We start from the raw sequence: 17,835 nt of genomic DNA on the forward strand, positions 1-17,835 counted from the left end.
TGCAGTAGTTATCATTCATTTTTTCACTGATAAATATTAAAATAGGAGTTGCCTAGCTATACCATTTCCAAGACACCTGTGTCTTTTTTCAACCTTATAAACAATGTATGTGTATATATATATATATATATATATATATATATATATATATATATATATATATATATATATATATATATATATATATATGTGTCTTTTAAATTATTGATAATTAATATTAGCTAAATGTCTGGTACTGCTTACAACACAATAAATACTGATAAAGAAAAGTTTATCAGTATGGACCTGTTTTTTTCGACCTTTCATCTCCATGCAGTCAGTAATCTTATCATAATGACTCATTTATTTATCTAATTAAAAAGCAATGTCACCAAAATTAAGATTTTAGGTAAACAAAGACCCAAAAATAGCAGGTCAACATAAAATAAAGTGAACTGTATCTATAGACTATTAATATTAATTATATATATATATTTATTTATTTTGTTGTATATGCAGTATATTAATTTGAGAAACAATAGCTACAATAGCAGCTTCTGAGTTTTCTAGAATTTTTCTTATCCCCATACCTGCTCTGGCTTGTCTGTTGTTTGACTCTCCTCCTCGTCAGTGGATAGACTGCTAGACTTTGACTCGGGGCGTTTCCGAGTTATGGCAACAGGTTCAGAGACTGTAAGTTTCTCCCCTCCAGGACTATTGTCTTTAGGGTCAGTATTCAGTTCCTCCTGGGAGTGGCTGGGCTCCCCAGTGCTTTCAGTGCTGTCCTTTTCAGACATTTTTAAAACATCTGGGGTAAAAAAAAGATATGTAAACAAAGGAGATATTCTTAAATAAAGCCAATAATAAGGTGCAAATCTTAACCTTACCCCTTTCAGGGAAAAACAACAGATTCGCAGGTCTACCTGCTGTTTATACTCAGCTTCCATTTACTCCCAGAGGTATGTGGAAAACGTGATATTTCAGAGTATGGGATACCATCTGACTCTCTTTTCCCTTCCTCCAATTATGCAATGTTGTCTGTCTCAGCAGCCAATCACTGGGCCCCTGACCTGTCACTTGGGGGCAAGTGTCCTTAGCCTTGTGTGAACTCCAACCAGATCAATTTGGAGGTTACAAAGGGCTTTTTCTTTTTCCTGGTAAATAGGACAGCATGGGAGCCAAGAAAGGCGATTTTAAACCGTGGGGGGTGGCACAAAAAAAAAATGTCAGCTTTCTGAAGTGATTCTGGGGCCGTAAAGCTGCCGATTACTTTCACAGCCTCCCAAGCAACCCCTCCATGTATCCAGGGCTCTGCTGTGCCACCTTCAAGCCTGCAATGGGCATGGCAGGTGTCTCTGGGTAAAGCGCCACCTATGGACAAATTTTGGGTTCTAAAGTTTGTCGCCCTTTCACTGACACGCACAATTTTAAGGCTTGTCTTGTTGGGTATCTATCTACTCGGCATAACCTCACCTTTACCTCATCATAACCTCATCTTTTATCATTTACAAACAAATATATTGTGCTTGTGCACACAAAAATTAACTTTTTTTTCCCTGAAAATTTTTGTTTGAAAAAAACTTGCTCTGATATTGTATATATAATATAATAATATTATAAATTGCAACTACTGTTTTGTTGTCCAGGGTCCTTGCTTTCAGAAACAAATTTAGTTACCTTTCAGGTCTAAAACATAACAGGTACAAAAATGGTTCTGACCTGTTTCACCATTTCTTCTTGTCTTTCACCCATTTAACCCTCTTAGTTCTGCCCATTTATGCAAAATGGAGCTATTCCGTCAGAGAGAGTGCCTTTGTATTTCTATCACAGTTGACCTGTAAATTTCTGTGCCCTCGGACAAGGTACTTATCTGTCATATATGCATCTGAGCTTGCATTTCTATGATCTGGGTTACTCTTTTGTTGTCATTTAATTTACCTGTCTTGACCCTCATCTGGAGAATGCCAAGATGTAATGACTTTTTTGTGTTAAACCATGTCACTCTCTCAGACCGTATGCTTGTTGAAAATAAATAATTGAAAAAAAGGTTCAGGTTCTGAGTAGAGCTGCATGATTCTGGCTAAAATGAGAATCAAGATTTTTTTGCTTAGAAAATAGATCACGATTCTTGCGGCGTAACAGCATCTTTCACATTAAAACAAAAACACATTTGCCTAACTTTACTGTTTTTTTTTTTTTTTTTTTATTAATTGAAGTGTATTTTTTTTCCAAAAAAATTGCGTTTGAAAGACCACTGGGCAAATACAGTGTGACATCAAATATTGCAGCAATTGACATTTTATTCCCTAGGGTCTCTGCTAAACTATATATAATGTTTGAGGGTTCCAATTCATTCTCTAGCAAAAAAATATTGATTTTAACTTAAGAAAAATATTTAGACTTTAAGTGTTTAAACTTCCTGCATTTACACGTTAAAAACTTGGCAGACTGCCCGGATGTTTTTTCTTTTGACAGCTGAGTGAGCAGATAAGTCTCTCCACTTGTTATATCAGAATCTTGGAATCTTGGAACTTTCAAGGCACTTAGTCAATATCAAATTTTGAAAATACAAAGAAAGAGTTTTTTTATTGAAAAGGTTAAAAGAATACATAAAACAAGGAATGCAGAAATACACTGATGATCCATACATATACACGTTATTCAAAATACCCTACGCATAGATCTCCTCCTTCAGGGGGTATGTACATTGATAATGGATAATCTATTGAAACAGGAAGTAAAATATATATTAGAAAAATTCCCATATATATATATATATATATATATATATATATATATATATATATATATTTTTTTTTTTTACGTCCTGTTTCAATAGATTAACCATTATCAATGTACATATCCCCCCAAAGAAGGAGATCTAGTTTCTGCATTCCTTGTTTTATGTATTCTTTTAACCTTTTCAATAAAAAAACTCTTTCTTTGTATTTTCAAAATTTGATATTGATTCCAAGTGCCTTGAAAGTCCACCTTTAGGGGTATTCCAAGATTCTGATCTAACTTTGGATGTGGCACACAAAATTGTAGAATTATTGCCTCCCGCACACATTGTTATATGAAAGAATCATAGGCATTGTCAGGGGGTTGAATTGAGATCACAATATTTTAACAATTAATTGTGCAGCTCTAGTTCTCAGTTTTATATATAATATATAGTTTTAGGTAACTTTTCAAGCCAAAGTGCATGCAGTTTTGAGGCTTAATGCATTTGGTGTCTATTCACTCTACATTACCTCCTCTTTTATTTTGTACAAAAAAAAAAAAAGAGTTTATATTGGGATTAATGATTTTTTTCCTTTAAAACATAGATTTATTTAACAGTTGTGCAAATATCATTCAACAAAATTGTAACTGGAGGTAGTACCTGTTTTCTTATGGTGGATCGTTGGACAGCTATTCCCAATTTTCCTAGGGAAATGGAACGCTTAGTTCATGTAGATCATAGTTGAGAATGCACAAATCATCCTACATACCTGAATTCTAATTATATACTGGTGTGTCACTGACTGTCACTGTCATTATTGTACTGATTACATGGAGTCTGCCTTTCTGGTTTAAATAAAATATTTGCAAAAAAAAAAAATTGCATTTGCCATGCTTTTATTCTACAAGGCCTCTGCTTTCAGATATTATGTAATATTCTTGTAGTTTTAGGTATTTTATAGTAAAAAATGCAGATTTTAACATGTGTGTGAAGAATTGAAAAGTTGGTCAGGCAGTAAAAAGGTTAAAGTACACCTGTCATGAAAGATATATGTGACCTACCACTGCTGGATCTATACATTTGGAACACCTAGTGGTCCTAGTTCTCTGCCTATTATGCAGATGCTTTAGCTTCAATATATTCACTGAGCCAGAACATGTGACTGCCACAAATACAAAACCATCACCAGGCTGAATTTCTTTTCACACAGCTTCTGCCTGCAAACTTTTCAAATGCTATGGATTACCGATAAAGAATATTAATTTAAAACCTGAAATCTAAACAGTTCCCCCAGAGCAATTTTTTCATTTTTCGCAACACATGTTAAAATCTGCATTTTTGATTATAAAATACCTAAAACTTCCAAAATATTACATATTATCTGAAAGCAGAGGCCTTGTAGAAAAAAATATAGCAGTTGCAATTTTTTATATCGATTGATATTTGAACAACTGTTGAATAAATCTATAAAAGGAAAAAAAACATAATCCCAATTTAAACACAATTTTTTTGTACAGATTAAAAAATGAGGTAATGAGATTATGAGGTAATGAGAGTAAATAGACACCAAACTCATCAAGCCTCAAAACTGAATGCACCCGTTAAATGGCAAAAAATAACGGCGCTCAAAATTTTCAATAGGTGACATTTAAAATGCCTCACACACAGCTCATCAGTTTTTAGTCACTCAAATGTCACATAAAAGTGATCGGCTGTCAAGATTACTTTTACATTAAAGCCAGGATTCTGCATTAAAGCCAGGATTCTGCAGGTAAAAATTCCTTGGTTCCTCCCTCCCTGAAAAATCTTCTCAGTACATAAAATTAATTATGACCCAGTGACCCTTATTTTATTGATGTCACCACTAAGCCTCCATGTTTCCCTATGCAATGCAAGCAGATCGTGACTGGTGGGAGTGGTCAGCATGGTGCTGTACACAGTGTCCTAAAACATCACAACACCTTGCCTCAGTACTCCTCTCAAGAGCCTTCATCCCTGACACAAGCAGCGGCTTGGCTCTTGGTGGGTGGATGTTAGTCTGTAGCAGCGTGCATTCCTAGTCTGGCTGTACATGCAGGCTACCCTTGGTAAGGCCGGCCATAGATGGTTCAAACCTTGGCAGCAGGCACCAGCCAAGATTCCAACCATTAATGGGCAGGCTGAGTGTACCAAGTTGATCGATCAATCCTGTAGGACATATGGATGGAGCTTTTTGGAGCAACAGCCATCTCTCTGTGGACATTGAGGCAGGAGACCATTGGACTACTATTTAGAGGTATTGTGGCTGAAAATATCTTTTGGGACTACCTTGTGTTGGGATTTTCTCTCTCCTTTGGAACTATTAGATCTACTATTGAATGAATTGATGTTTATTTTATTTGTGTGATTTCAGACCACTACGCTTTTAAAGTGGTTGTAAACCCTTACAAACCACTTTGACCTACAGGTAAGCCTAGATTAAGGCTTACCTGTAGGTCCAAGAAATATCTCCTAAATCTATACGGTTTAGGAGATATTTGCCCGAAGACAGGCACCGCTATCTACGGCACATGCGCCGTAGACAGTGACGCGCAGGCGCACTGAGCGTGGCATTTCCAACAATGGAGCTGCCGCGCGTGTCGGCTCCCGTGCGCATGCGCGGGAGTGACGTCATCGCGGCTTCGCCGAATGACAGCGGCGGAGCTGCGAGACCCCACCGAGAAGATGGATGCGCCGGACTACAGGGGACAGCGGTGACTTCGCTGGCTCCTGTGTCAGGTAAGTGACACATAATGGGCTACTATGCGATGCATAGTAGTCCATTATACTTTGCCTTTGCAGGGAATGAAAGAGGAAGTAAACTCATCAGGGTTTACTTCCTCTTTAAATAGTCCACTCGTACAGCAGATGTGTTTATGAATTTTTCTCTTTAGCAAGATATTGGTGGGTCTACGTTTATTTAATTTCCCCTACTTCTTTTGCCAGTGTTTTATATACTGTCTCAAACTAAACTATAAATATATCAAGCCAGTCTTCTCAATTGGAACTGTGTCTGAGGCCCCTGGTGTGTATGCTGGGGTTTTTGACTCCCTGTTTTTTTACATTTGTCGGAAAAGACCTTCACCATATGCCCATCCTTTGTATGACCACAGTGGGAGAGATCTTTCTGGCTCCTCCTGGGATACACTCTATCTCATACTCATTGTAGGTTTGTAATGAATCTAAATAGTATAAATAGAAATGTATGATGAATTAATTTATTCTAGATGCATCTTATGTACCGTATATGTCTCTTTTCTCTCTAGAAGCTCTTTCTTACCACACTCCTCTGAGCCCTTGAGTAAAGCCTACAGGGCGAAACACGTTGGCCTTGTGATTATCCTCCCCAATGTGATATTCATATTTTTTTATGTATGATTTCTGTTTTCTGGATATACAAAGCAGATATAACAACACTATTCCCACATGGCGGGAAGAATCACAACCTTCAGGGGTGTTGGGGTTTGGAAATTAGCTGGTTAAGGTTTTGAGATTTTTTTTCATTGGTTTTAAGGGATATATATCCCTTTTTAACCTATGTTTGTGTGGGAGTGATCCTTCTGAGAGGAGGTTTCTACACCTTTAGAGTCAACCCTTTTTTCTTCTACCAATTATTCTCAAATAGTTTGACAATTTTTTAGACACACCTTTTCACAGATTGGTGAACCTCTGCCAATCTTTACACTCTCACTCTCTAAGATGCTCTTTTTATACCCAATCATGTTACTGACCTGTTGCCAATTATCCTATTTAGTTTCAAAATATTCTTCCAGCTCTTCCTTGTTAGTGCCATTTACTTTGCCAGCTTTTTGTTGCCCTGTCCCAATTATTTTGAGACATGTTGCTGCCATAAATTTCAATTTAGTTTAAACATTTGATAGGCTTTCTATTTTCTATTGTGAATAAAATATTGGTTTATGAGATTTGTAAATAATTTCATTCTGTTTTTATGTTAATTTTATGTTAATGTTAAACAGTATTCCAATTATCTTGGAACTGGGATTGTAGATAAAAACAAACTTTGCAGCTTTGACTAGAGTTGGATAATGTCCTTGCTATAGGTGTAGGCCATCTACGTATCTCCTGTAAGCCTGAATAAAAAAACTCAGGGATGGCATCATCCTGTCCTGCCTTTTTGATAGGAGAACAATCCCAGCTCTCACTATTCACTTTCACCATCACAGGAGTGAGCTCTTTCTCCAATTGAAACGGCCTCACATGTGCTCTCAGTGTTTGTAAACTTGCTCCTGTGATTGTAAAGATAAACAGTAATAGCTGGGAGTCTTTCAGCAGCATACTATCAACAAGACAGGACAGGAGGATGAGACCTCTGGGAGTCTTCCAGTCAAACATGAGGAGGTATGCAACAGGCCTACACCTATAGCAAGGGCATTATTCAACTTTAGTCACAGATGCAAAGTTTGCTTCTATCTACAGATGCTCCCTCACCTGCCTAGGCACTTTTTGGCTAAAGATCAAAAAAGGCCAACAGTGTATATGCTTTAAACAGAACTATATTCACCTTTTCCCCAGTGCTGCAATTCCACGGAGCTCCTTGTCGGCCGGCTGCTGACATCTTCAGCCCAGGGGCTTGATCCATTTCCTGCCATTTCCATTGGCTGGGCTGATATGACATAATCCCTGCGCAAGTGCAGGAATTCAGTCATCTCAGCATTGACAAAATTCCACACTGAACGCAGTGTGCAGGGTGGACAGACAGGTAACTTTCTCCTTTTCATTCTTTATTTAGTAAATTTTCTACATTACATGGCAAAGACCAAGCAGCAACAACAAAATACAAAGAACTGTGGCATAGGCTTTTGACAATTGTACAGTCAACGTAAAGGGCCACTCGAGATAAGAGCATCAAATACAAAAACTCTGTCATGGGGAAGATGGGGTAAAATAAAAAAGAAACATGGGGAGAAGGGAAGAAAATAATAAAAAAAAAAGGGAACGGAAGGGGAAGGAGGGAGAAAGAGAGGCAAGGGGATGAAAGAGTGGGTTTGGGCGTTTACTAGGGAGGGACCCTGCACCCAGACCACAGAAAGTAAATTTAAAGTGGAAGTCCATGCAAAATCTAAAATCCCTGCATCTATAGACACCAGGGATCGAACACTAACCTCTCTATCCCTGTAAAGAAAAAATTAGCCGATCTGATCCGCTCTGACCAGATCCCATGCTAAGCTGTCAGCTGCAGCTTTTCTGTGTAGGCTGGTGCAGAGGAGACAGAGGACAACAGAAGCCCCATAGTAACTCTATGGGTGACGTCACTTCCCATTCATTTCACAGTCGTTGACGTCTGTGTCCTCTGCAGAGCTTCCGGCGCTGGAGATCGGGTCGTAGCGGATTAGATCGGCTTACAAAAAGGAATGTATACTCATCTTTTTTTTTTTTACAGGGGTAGAGAGGTGAGGGTTAGATCTCTGGTGTCTATAGATGCAGGGATTTTAGATTTTGCATGGACTTCCACTTTAAAGCGGGAGTCCACCGGGACTCCGCGTTTTTTTTTTTTTTTTAAAAGCCAGCAGCTACAAATACTGCAGCTGCTGACTTTTAAATAGTGACACTTACCTGTCCAGCGCGCCCGCGATGTCGGCCCCCGAAGCCGATCGCTCGCTCGTGCCGCCGCCATCTTGGGTATGGGAATCAGGAAATGGAGCCTTTCGGCTTCATTTCCCGGTTCCCTACTGCGCATGCGCGAGCCGCGCGGCGCAATCCGGACGGTTCCCGCTGCCTCTGGGAGCTGTGTGTTTCCCAGCAGGCAGCGGGGCACTTGCTGAAGGGGGCGGGCGCTTGCGGAAAGGGGCGTAACGTACGCCCCTTTCCGCAGAGAGCTAGCCCGGAAGTGGGTGCAGTTACCTGGATTATCCAGGTAACTGCACCCCCCTCCCCCCTGAAAGGTGCCGATTGTGGCGCCGGAGGGGGGGGGGGATTCCGATGAGCGGAGGTCCATTTTAGGGTGGACCTCCGCTTTAATGCAGAAGAAACGTTGGGGTTGATTCACTAAAACTGGAGCGTGCAAAATCTGGTGCAGAACTGCATAGAAACCAATCAGCTTCCAGGTTATATCATCAAAGTTTAATTGAACAAGCTGAAGTTAGAAGCTGATTGGCTAACGTGCACAGCTGCACCAAATCCTGTTTTAGTAAATCAACTCCATAGCGTATCTCTTCTGCATTAAAAATCCTCCCTGTTTTTATTTTATTTATTTTTTTAAGATAAAGTGGGCCTTCACACCTCTTCACCCCTCTTCCTTTTCTCTGCTGGAATAGGGCATTTTTTTTTTTTGTTTTGTTTTTTGTGTAGGTCTTTTTTTTTACTTTTTTTTTTTTAAAGTGCTACTAAAGTCTTGTTTTTTTCTTTAAAAATAACAAACATGTTATATTCACCCGCTCTGTGCACTGGTTTTGCACAGAGCAGCCCAGATCCAGCAGCTTGCTATGGGGGCACTGAAGCTGCTGCTCACTCTCCTGATTGTTTAACTGACTTTGACTGACAGCAGCCAATGGCGCCGCTGCTGTGTCTCAGCCAATCAGGAGGGAGTGTCCCGGACAGCCGAGGCACTTGTGCACATCGCTGGATGGAGGTGGGGCTCAGGTAAGTATTAGAGGGGCTACTGCACACAGAAGATTTTTTAATCTTAAGGCATAGAATTCCTTAAGATAAAAAACCTGCCTTTACAACCAATTTAAAGTGATTGTAAAGGTTTTTTTTTTTTTTTTTAAATAACAAACATATAATACTTACCTCCATTGTGCAGATTGTTTTCCAAAGAGTTGCCCCGATCGTCCATTTCTGGGGTCCCCCGGTGGCTCTCACAGCTTTTCCCCGCATACGATAACCCCCTAAGAGAAGCGCTCACTGGGAGGGGTTACCTTGCGGGTGCGCACCCGAGTCCAACATTTGCGTCCATGGACACAAATGCCGGACTCGGCCCCACCCCCTCGGTGCCTGCATCATTGTATTTGATTGACAGCACCGGGAGCCAATGGCTGCGCTGCTGTCAATCTATCCAATCAAGAGCCTGGACCCAGTGGAGAGAGGAACAGTGCGTCCTCGCCGAGGGAAATACGGGACTCAGGTAAGTAAAACAGGGGGGCCAGTAACTGCCAGGTTTTTTTTCACCTTAAACCTTCATTTAAAAACACCTGGCAGTGACTGGCTCCTCAGCCCCCCCGTTTTACTTACCTGAGCCCTGGAACTTGGAACTTGATCCGACAGGGACACGCTGTCTCTCTGCAGGAGGTTATCGGCTTTTGATTGGATAGATTGATAGCAGCGCAGCCATTGGCTCCCGCTGCTGTCAATCAAATCCAATGACGTGGGCGCCAGGGGGCAGGGCTGAGTCATACATTCGGCGGCTATGGACGCCAAGTGCTGGACTTTCGAGCGCGCCCGCAAGGTAAGCCCCTCAGGAGAGCACTTTTCCTAGGGGGTTACCTGATGCATCGAGGAGCCGAGAGAGCCGCCAGGGGACCCCAGGAGAGAAGGTTCGGGGCCACTCTTGTTGTTATAGCAGCAGCTAGCTGCCATAACCCCGGTATCCTCTTCCTTAGTGACCAGTCCGGTTTCAGATAAAAGTGGTCTCGGCGGCAGATTCACCATGAGATCACTTTTATCAGTGGCGGGAGAGGGCCCCCCTCCCAACGCGCTCCGGTACCCTCCGCCGCTTACCGGAACCGTTGGCATCAGCGGAGGTGATCGGATCTTCATCCTTGCTGGGCATGGAGATGAGGAGAAGATGGCCCCCACCCATCTCTATAACAGTGCAGGGTCAAAATGTCACTTCCGCCCATAGCTCTTAAAGGGCCTTTTATTTTTTTTAAATGACAATTTTTTTTATTTTTTATTGCTTTTTTTTATTGCATTTTAGTGTAAATATGAGATCTGAGGTCTTTTTGACCCCAGATCTCATTTAGAAAAGGTCCTGTCGTGCTTTTTTTTTTCTTTTTTTCTTTTTTTTTTTTTTACAAGGGATGTTTAAATTCTTTGTAATAGGAATAAAAGTGACAACATTTTTTAAGAAAAAAAAAAACTGTAAAAATAAAAAAAGGTAAAATAAATAAGAAATAAAAAAATGTTTTTAAACGTGCCACGTCCCGATGAGCTCATGTGCATAAGCTAATGCATACGTGGGTAGTGCCCGCATATAAAAAACGATGTTCAGAACGTGCATGCGCAGGAGCGTCCTCCATGGCCTTATAGCCCGGGAGCTCCACGCCACTCCGGCTTAAAACCCCCACCGCAGCCGTTTGAGTCCTCGTTTTGACTCGGTAATTGCAGCACCCATTTGGGGACACTCCGGGTAAAAGTCTGATGACCGCAACTCCAGTCCGGAGAAATTTGTTAGACGACTTTCTAAACTCCTCAGAGTGGCATAGCATTCCTAAAATGACGGGTGTTCACTCACACCACACAGATAGCGTGGCAGTGTCTATAGCGGATCAGGACCAGGCAGCACTCCTCTCCTCACTGCTAACGCCAGCCACAGTGAGTACCCATATACAGGGGTCCCCTTCACCTACCTCCACTGACTCTCTGTTGGGAAGGACATTGGAGGGATTTGTCTTATCCCCACAGCAAGATCCGCAGCACAGCTCAGGGCCATGGAACGCTGATGTCAGGGAGCCCACTCTCTCCCCCCCACTGACTTCCCCATAATGATGGCAGACTTTTCTCAAATACTGTCTAAGGGCCTGTCACACACTGCAGCTTAAATAATTGCCTCCATACATGCTGATCTCCAGCAGATAGGCTCCAGAACTGAGATGATAGAGAAAAAATCTGATCAAACCATATTGAGAGTAAACCAGAACACTGACAGGATACAGGAGCTCCAAGACCAACTCGAGATGGCCACCTCCAAAATTGATGACCTCGAGAACAGGTCCAGACGATACAATTTCCGAATCAGAGGTCTCCCAAAATCCATAAAAGAGGTACATTCAGCAGTCCAGGACTTTATCAAGTCCATTATACCTAAAATCACTCTGCACCGCTTGGAGCTTGATAGAGCTCACCGAGCATTACAGTCTGCCCGGTCTGATGGGCTCCCGCAAGATATAATAGTAAAACCACACTATTATGCGGTTAAGGAAGAAGTGATGAAGATATCCTGGACAGCAGAGAACCTATCATTCATGGGTCATCAGATCCAAATCTTTCCCCTTATACAGTGCAGAAGCGACGTACATCAAAACCTCTTCTCCTTGTACTAGCTGGAAAAGACATCACCTACAGGTGGGCCATCCCACTCCGTCTGAACTTCACTTACCGCAACAAACCTTACAGTTTCTCCACGTTTTCTGAGGGTGAATGCCTCTTGCTACAACTGAGGCTAATTACCCAGGAATTGATGCCACTATCCACCACAAGGGCTGCTCCCCCTACTAAGAGGCCTTCACCTACCAGCCCTCTGTCCCAGGGATGGCAGAAACAACAGCCCAAGAGATCCTGAGAATCCTTACCGCCATGAGACTGCACGCGAAATTCGCTTCTCTTTTCACCTCGGACTCCTTTAAGATTTGAACTTGAAACCTGCAAGCCGCCATTGAAAAGGCACTTCACTTTCCGCGAGCTCGCCTCGGGACCAAACCCAAGTTCCTTAGGGAGTTTTTCCTTGTCAACAACAGACTTCTACAATTCCCCTGCTTTACGGATTCCCGGTCTAAGTCCAGCTTATCATCGGAGGCCTACTATTATCTAAGGCAGGGCTCGACAAACCCCGGTCGCCAGGTCGCATTTGCGCCTAGATTTCGTGTCCTGGCGACTGGGGCAACGCTGCTGGGGTATCCTGTCTCCATTTGGACCCCGAACTCCGCCGCGCAATTCCATCGGGCCGCGCCGGCCAGTAATTGAGGCCGCGGCTTTGCGGCCTTCTAAAATCTTTCGGTAGTCTGGCGCCATCTTGTGGTGGATGTAGAAATTACACCCTATTCCAATAATGCTAATTCCTAATGGAGTGAAGCTCCCCTGCCTGTTTTTTGCCCAACGGTGAGTGTGGTGGCTGGTAAATGGCTTCTCATTATATTATATATATATATATATATTATTAAATTTATTAATTTAATTATATATATAATTAAATTTATTAATTTAATTATATACACATATATATATATATATATTTGTAATTTTTTTTTTTTTTGTAAAAAGTAAAAAAAAAAATTATTTTAATTAAGGAAAAAAAAAATATTATTTGTAATCCTCCCTGCTTGACCCCTTTCACAAGGGCTGTCTGATCAGGTTCACCTGTCAGTTTTTCAGGCGAACCTGATCGAACCCTTAGCAGGGAAAAGGCAGTAAATGAGCGGGAATATGTCGGAAATAATAGTCACATTCTTTTGTTAACCACTTCGTGCCCGCGCTATAGACGAAAGATGTCTACAGCGCGGACACCAATTGCCGGGAGGGCGTCCCTAGACATCCTCCTGTTTACTTCCCCTCTGCACGCCGCCATGGGCGAGCATCGGGGAAGTTCTGTGTTGGCCGTGTCCCTTGGATACAGCCAATCACAGATCATGCTAAATGACCAATCACAGCGGCCATTTAGCACTCGAGCGGTGTGTCCAATGAGAGGTGATCTCATATGTGGGGGGCTGGGGGCTATCTTCCCCTCACTCATCTCCATGTCAGGCCAGGGACAGGTCCAGATCGCCGTCACGGACCTGGCTCCTAACTTTTTTAGCTGGCTCCTAGATTCCAAGCAAATTTGTCAACCCCTGATCTAAGGGAACTTCCACATCAACTTCTCTTTTTGGTTAACAAGTTACTAACTTTCTCTGGATAATCCTCTCCCCTGTTTTTTGCTCTGACTTCTAACAAAATTCCATGGAGAGATTAAAAAGTTGTTTCAAGGTGCTGGAATTTGCTGTCTGGGGGGTGGGGGGCAAGAACGAATGTCTGTAATATGCACTATATACTGGGTCGACAGGACTCAAATTTTAGGACTTCTACATTGTCATGGATGTTTTTTAGGGTGGGGGTAGCCGGGGTGGTTACCGTGCGCCTCATTCTGACCCCAATAAAAGAGATCCATTGAGTTTTCCCTCTTGGGAGGTATCTGGTTTCCTTTGGGAGATGGGCCAGAGGGGAATGGGTCCCGGTCTGGTCCGGGTGGGATTGGGATGTATATTTCTATGGTGATTTTAATGTATCTTCTCCCTTTCACTTCTATTTTCAGTCTTGCTATACTCCCTCTTCTCTCTTTTCCTCCCTCATGCTCCCTTCACCCCCTCTCTCAACCACAGAGTCACACTAGATCTCCTCATCCTGGGACAACAGGTCTGGAGCGGTCTACGGTCTGGAGCATCTTATGTCTGCCAGGGAAATCTTCAGAATTAGGTAAGATCTTTCTCAACACAGGACGTTACTTCCATTCATATAATGGATGACTCCTCACACACAACTCCGAAACTTTGAATACTTTCATACAACGTACAGGGTCTCAATTCCCCAGTCAAGAGACGCAAAATTATGCAACACCTACACTCGCTGAAAGCAGATGTAGCTATGCTCCCAGAAACTCATTACCCTGCCTCATATCAACCCACATTCCTACACAAAAGCTTCTCTAACTTCCACATAGCAAATGCGGTTAACAAAACGAGGAGAGTGGCGATCTGTTTCTCGAACAGAGTTCATTTCTCTCACTCGAAAACCATTCCAGACCCAGAACGCCGATACATTTTAGTTACGGGCACAATTAACTGGGGGGACATATACTTTCATCTCATACTATGCTCCCAACACGAATCAGGATAAATTATTCGCAAAACTTCTTAAGACTCTACACCCTCACTTCTTGGGAGTGGTTATCATAGGGGGAGACTCCAATGCTCCATTCGATTTCTCCCTGGATAAATCTAACCCCATCACTCTGAAAGCTAAACGACCACCCAAGTGCAGCCTACGGGTAGCTCAGACCACTCAAACATATGGTCTGGTCGATATCTGGAGGGAAATTAATCCTAAAGCCAAGGACTATGCACACTACTCAGCACCACATAACACTTACTCTGGGACTGATCACATCTTTGTCCCATCACATCTTATCCCAAGGTAGAAAATTCAAAAATATATGATGCCCCTCTCTCGGATCACTCCATAATGTCACTTACAATGGGGCGGGTGTGGAAGACAGGGATCCCTTCCAACGCGCATCAATGAAACACTTCTTAGCAATCCGGCTCACTGCAAACAACCAAATACAACTTTAACAGAATGCTTTCGGGACAACGACATTGAGTCGATTTTGCCAGGCGTCCTGTGGGCGGCTCATGAAGCGGTGATGAGAGGCAAATTCATCCAGCTTTCATCCAGACTTCGACGGGGAAAAAAAAAGCAGAATTACAGCAACTGACGGACGACTTCCGTATGCTCAGTAAACACTATAAAAGCCACCCCACACCGGACAACCTGGCAAAGCTCGACTCAGCTAGAGTCAACTTAAATCTTGCACTCACTACTTCAGCCGAAAAACCATCTCAGATGGACGGGGGCTCACTTTTATTACCAAAGGGATAAGATAGGAATCAAATGGGCAATTAAATTACACCTGAAACCTCGTACCCTGGTCTACCTGAAAATCCGATCCAAAATGGGTACATTAACACAGAATCCCTCGAGAGTCATGGACTCCTTTCATGAGTTCTGCGCAAATTTGTATAAAACTTCTTCACAATCGAACTCTAGAGCCAGAGACGGGTTTCTACGAGATCTTACCTTACCCAATCTGGAACGAACAAATCAAGAACTTCTCGACAAACCATTCGCAGCTGAGCAAATTTTAGAGGTCATTAAATCACTAAAACCAGTCTGGGTTGACTGGGTTTCCATAGAAAGACAGGCAGTTCCTCATCACACAATTGATTTCTTAGTTTGGAGACCAGAAAAACACAGGCCGGTCATCTTAGCTCCTACATTGTCTCACTCCATGGTATTATGTGACTAGTTACACAAACTTCCATAGCTGATTTCCCCCTTAAGAACCCTCACACACTTATTCCACAATCCCAATTTTCCCCCGGGAATGAACATTCATGCATTTCAATGGTGGCTGAACAAAGGCCTATTCAGAATAGGCCATTTCTTCTTGCAGAACGGCCCTGTCTCTTTGGGACATTGCCTGAGCTCATTGGACATGCCAGAAACTGAACAATTCACGCTTTGGCCTAACAAGACGCACACCCCCAGAGCAACCGTATATGAACTGTGTTGCACTAACTTAGCCACGCAAAAGGTGGGGGATCTCCATTATTTATGCTTCCCTGGCAGACAGACCTGACGCCCTGACATATGCTCGTTTCTGGGAATCGGACCTGGAAGTCCAGCTGGACCCTGACAAGTGGTTTCAAGCCTTCTGTAGCACATCAAAAGGTATATTAAATATTGCTCTGGTTGAAGCCAACATTAAAATACTCACTAAATGATATTATGTTCCTGATAGGCTAAGATGTTTCCCGCTGCATCCACTCTGTGCTACAGAGGTTGTGGGCATACAGGCACGATGTTACACATATAGTGGACATGTCCCCGTATAAGAAGCTATTGGAACAAATTCCTCCAGTTTCTCCGGAAGGTTACGGGTTCTCAAATTCAACAAGACCCTTTGCTCATTCTCCTGAACCACAGGGTTGAACACACCTCCAGGATTACGCAGCGACTTATTCAATTTATGTGTTTGGGAGCCAAGATTACTCTTGCAAGGGCCTGGAAAAAACCTACGGTTTCAATCTTGGCTGTCAAATGAAAAATTTCCTGGATCATGTTGCAGGAGCAAACAGTGGCAAAATTACTGGATAAGGTCCAGCTGTTTGAAAGGGTCTGGGAACCTTGGGCTAGGTATATTAAGATACCACTTTACCCAGGACACCTACACTCCTAAAGGACTCTCCAGTGTGACCTTCCCTTCTACTTTTATCTCTAACCTACTATCCTTTTTCCATCCTAACTCTCTTTCTCTGTTTACTTTTTCTTTAGACACCCTACAGATGCCAGGGGCTCTATATGTCAGAGGAGCTATCCTCGTATGGACCTCCCGAGATCTGCCATCCCACAGCAAGCACCCATAGGGGTGGGGTGGCCGATCCGGGGCATAGGTGCGGGGACTCCCCAGCTAAACTGGGCTTTTCTCGTGGGCAGCGCCTGTGAAGGTCTAGATCCCCTTGACTTCTCTGGCTACCATGCTCGATTATACCCAGAAGAGACAAAGATCTCCTCCTCACCTACCAAATCTTACCAGTTATTTGAATCTGGAGACCTAAGGATACACGTGCCCTTCATGTTCTCTGACTTTACGGGGATAGAAAGTTGGCTCTGTTTTAGCCATAGGTAACAACATTCTTGTTAAAGTGGTTGCAAACCCTTACAAACCACTTTGACCTACAGGTAAGCCTAGATTAAGGCTTACCTGTAGGTCCAAGAAATATCTCCTAAACCTATACGGTTTAGGAGATATTTGCCCGAAGACAGCCACCACTGTCTACGGCGCATGCGCCGTAGACCGCGGCGTGCAGGCGCACTGAGCGCGGCATTCTCAACGACGGAGCTGCTGCGCGTGTCGGCTCCTGTGCGCATGCGCAGGAGTGACGTCATCGCGGCTTCGCGGAATGACAGCGGCGGAGCTGCGAGACCCCACAAAGAAGATGAATGCGCCGGACTACACGGGACAGCGGTGACTTCGCTGGCTCCTGTGTCAGGTAAGTGACACATAATGGACTACTATGCGATGCATAGTAGTCCATTATGCTTTGCCTTTGCAGGGAATGAAAGAGGAAGTAAACTCATCAGGGTTTACTTCCTCTTTAAGCCTTTCCTGTTATCGTTGTTTGAATTCATAGTACTTTGCAAATTTGTAGGGTTGTCAGCACTAAGTTTGACAGCTGTTACTTGTCTGAACTGTAGATGCTCTTCTACTTTCATGTATCACATTTGTATAATTTTACGTCATCTATGCAAGAGTATGAGGTTTTTCTGAACTGTTCCTGTTCTACTTGTACTAAGAAATATTCAATAAAAATGATTGAAAGAAAACAATGTTCAAACCAAACGTGAGGTATCGCCGCGATCGGTAGAGCGAGATCAATAATTTTAGCCCTAGACCTCCTCTG

General features: G+C 42.7%; 1 protein-coding gene across 2 annotated transcripts in view; it reads right to left on the reverse strand.

Moving 5' to 3' along the window:
• Window positions 1–17,835, reverse strand: part of FAM114A2 (family with sequence similarity 114 member A2) — a 92,294-nt gene that overhangs the window by 73,367 nt on the left and 1,092 nt on the right. Inside the window, exons 1-2 of one of the 2 annotated variants that reach the window (XM_077468361.1) lie at window positions 7,245–7,407; window positions 570–787 (exon numbers count right to left, since the gene is read on the reverse strand). In XM_077468361.1, coding sequence (XP_077324487.1) covers window positions 570–787; window positions 7,245–7,389 — 363 coding nt within the window. In that variant the 5' untranslated portion in view covers window positions 7,390–7,407. Of the gene's footprint in view, window positions 1–569; window positions 788–7,244; window positions 7,408–17,835 lie in introns of those variants that run through there. The other variant, XM_077468362.1, reaches the window with a different exon arrangement.

This window comes from Lithobates pipiens, unplaced genomic scaffold, assembly GCF_037356315.1.
Source record: "Lithobates pipiens isolate NorthernLeopardFrog02 unplaced genomic scaffold, aLitPip1_a1.2 Scaffold_8, whole genome shotgun sequence".
Classification (NCBI taxonomy): domain Eukaryota; kingdom Metazoa; phylum Chordata; class Amphibia; order Anura; family Ranidae; genus Lithobates; species Lithobates pipiens.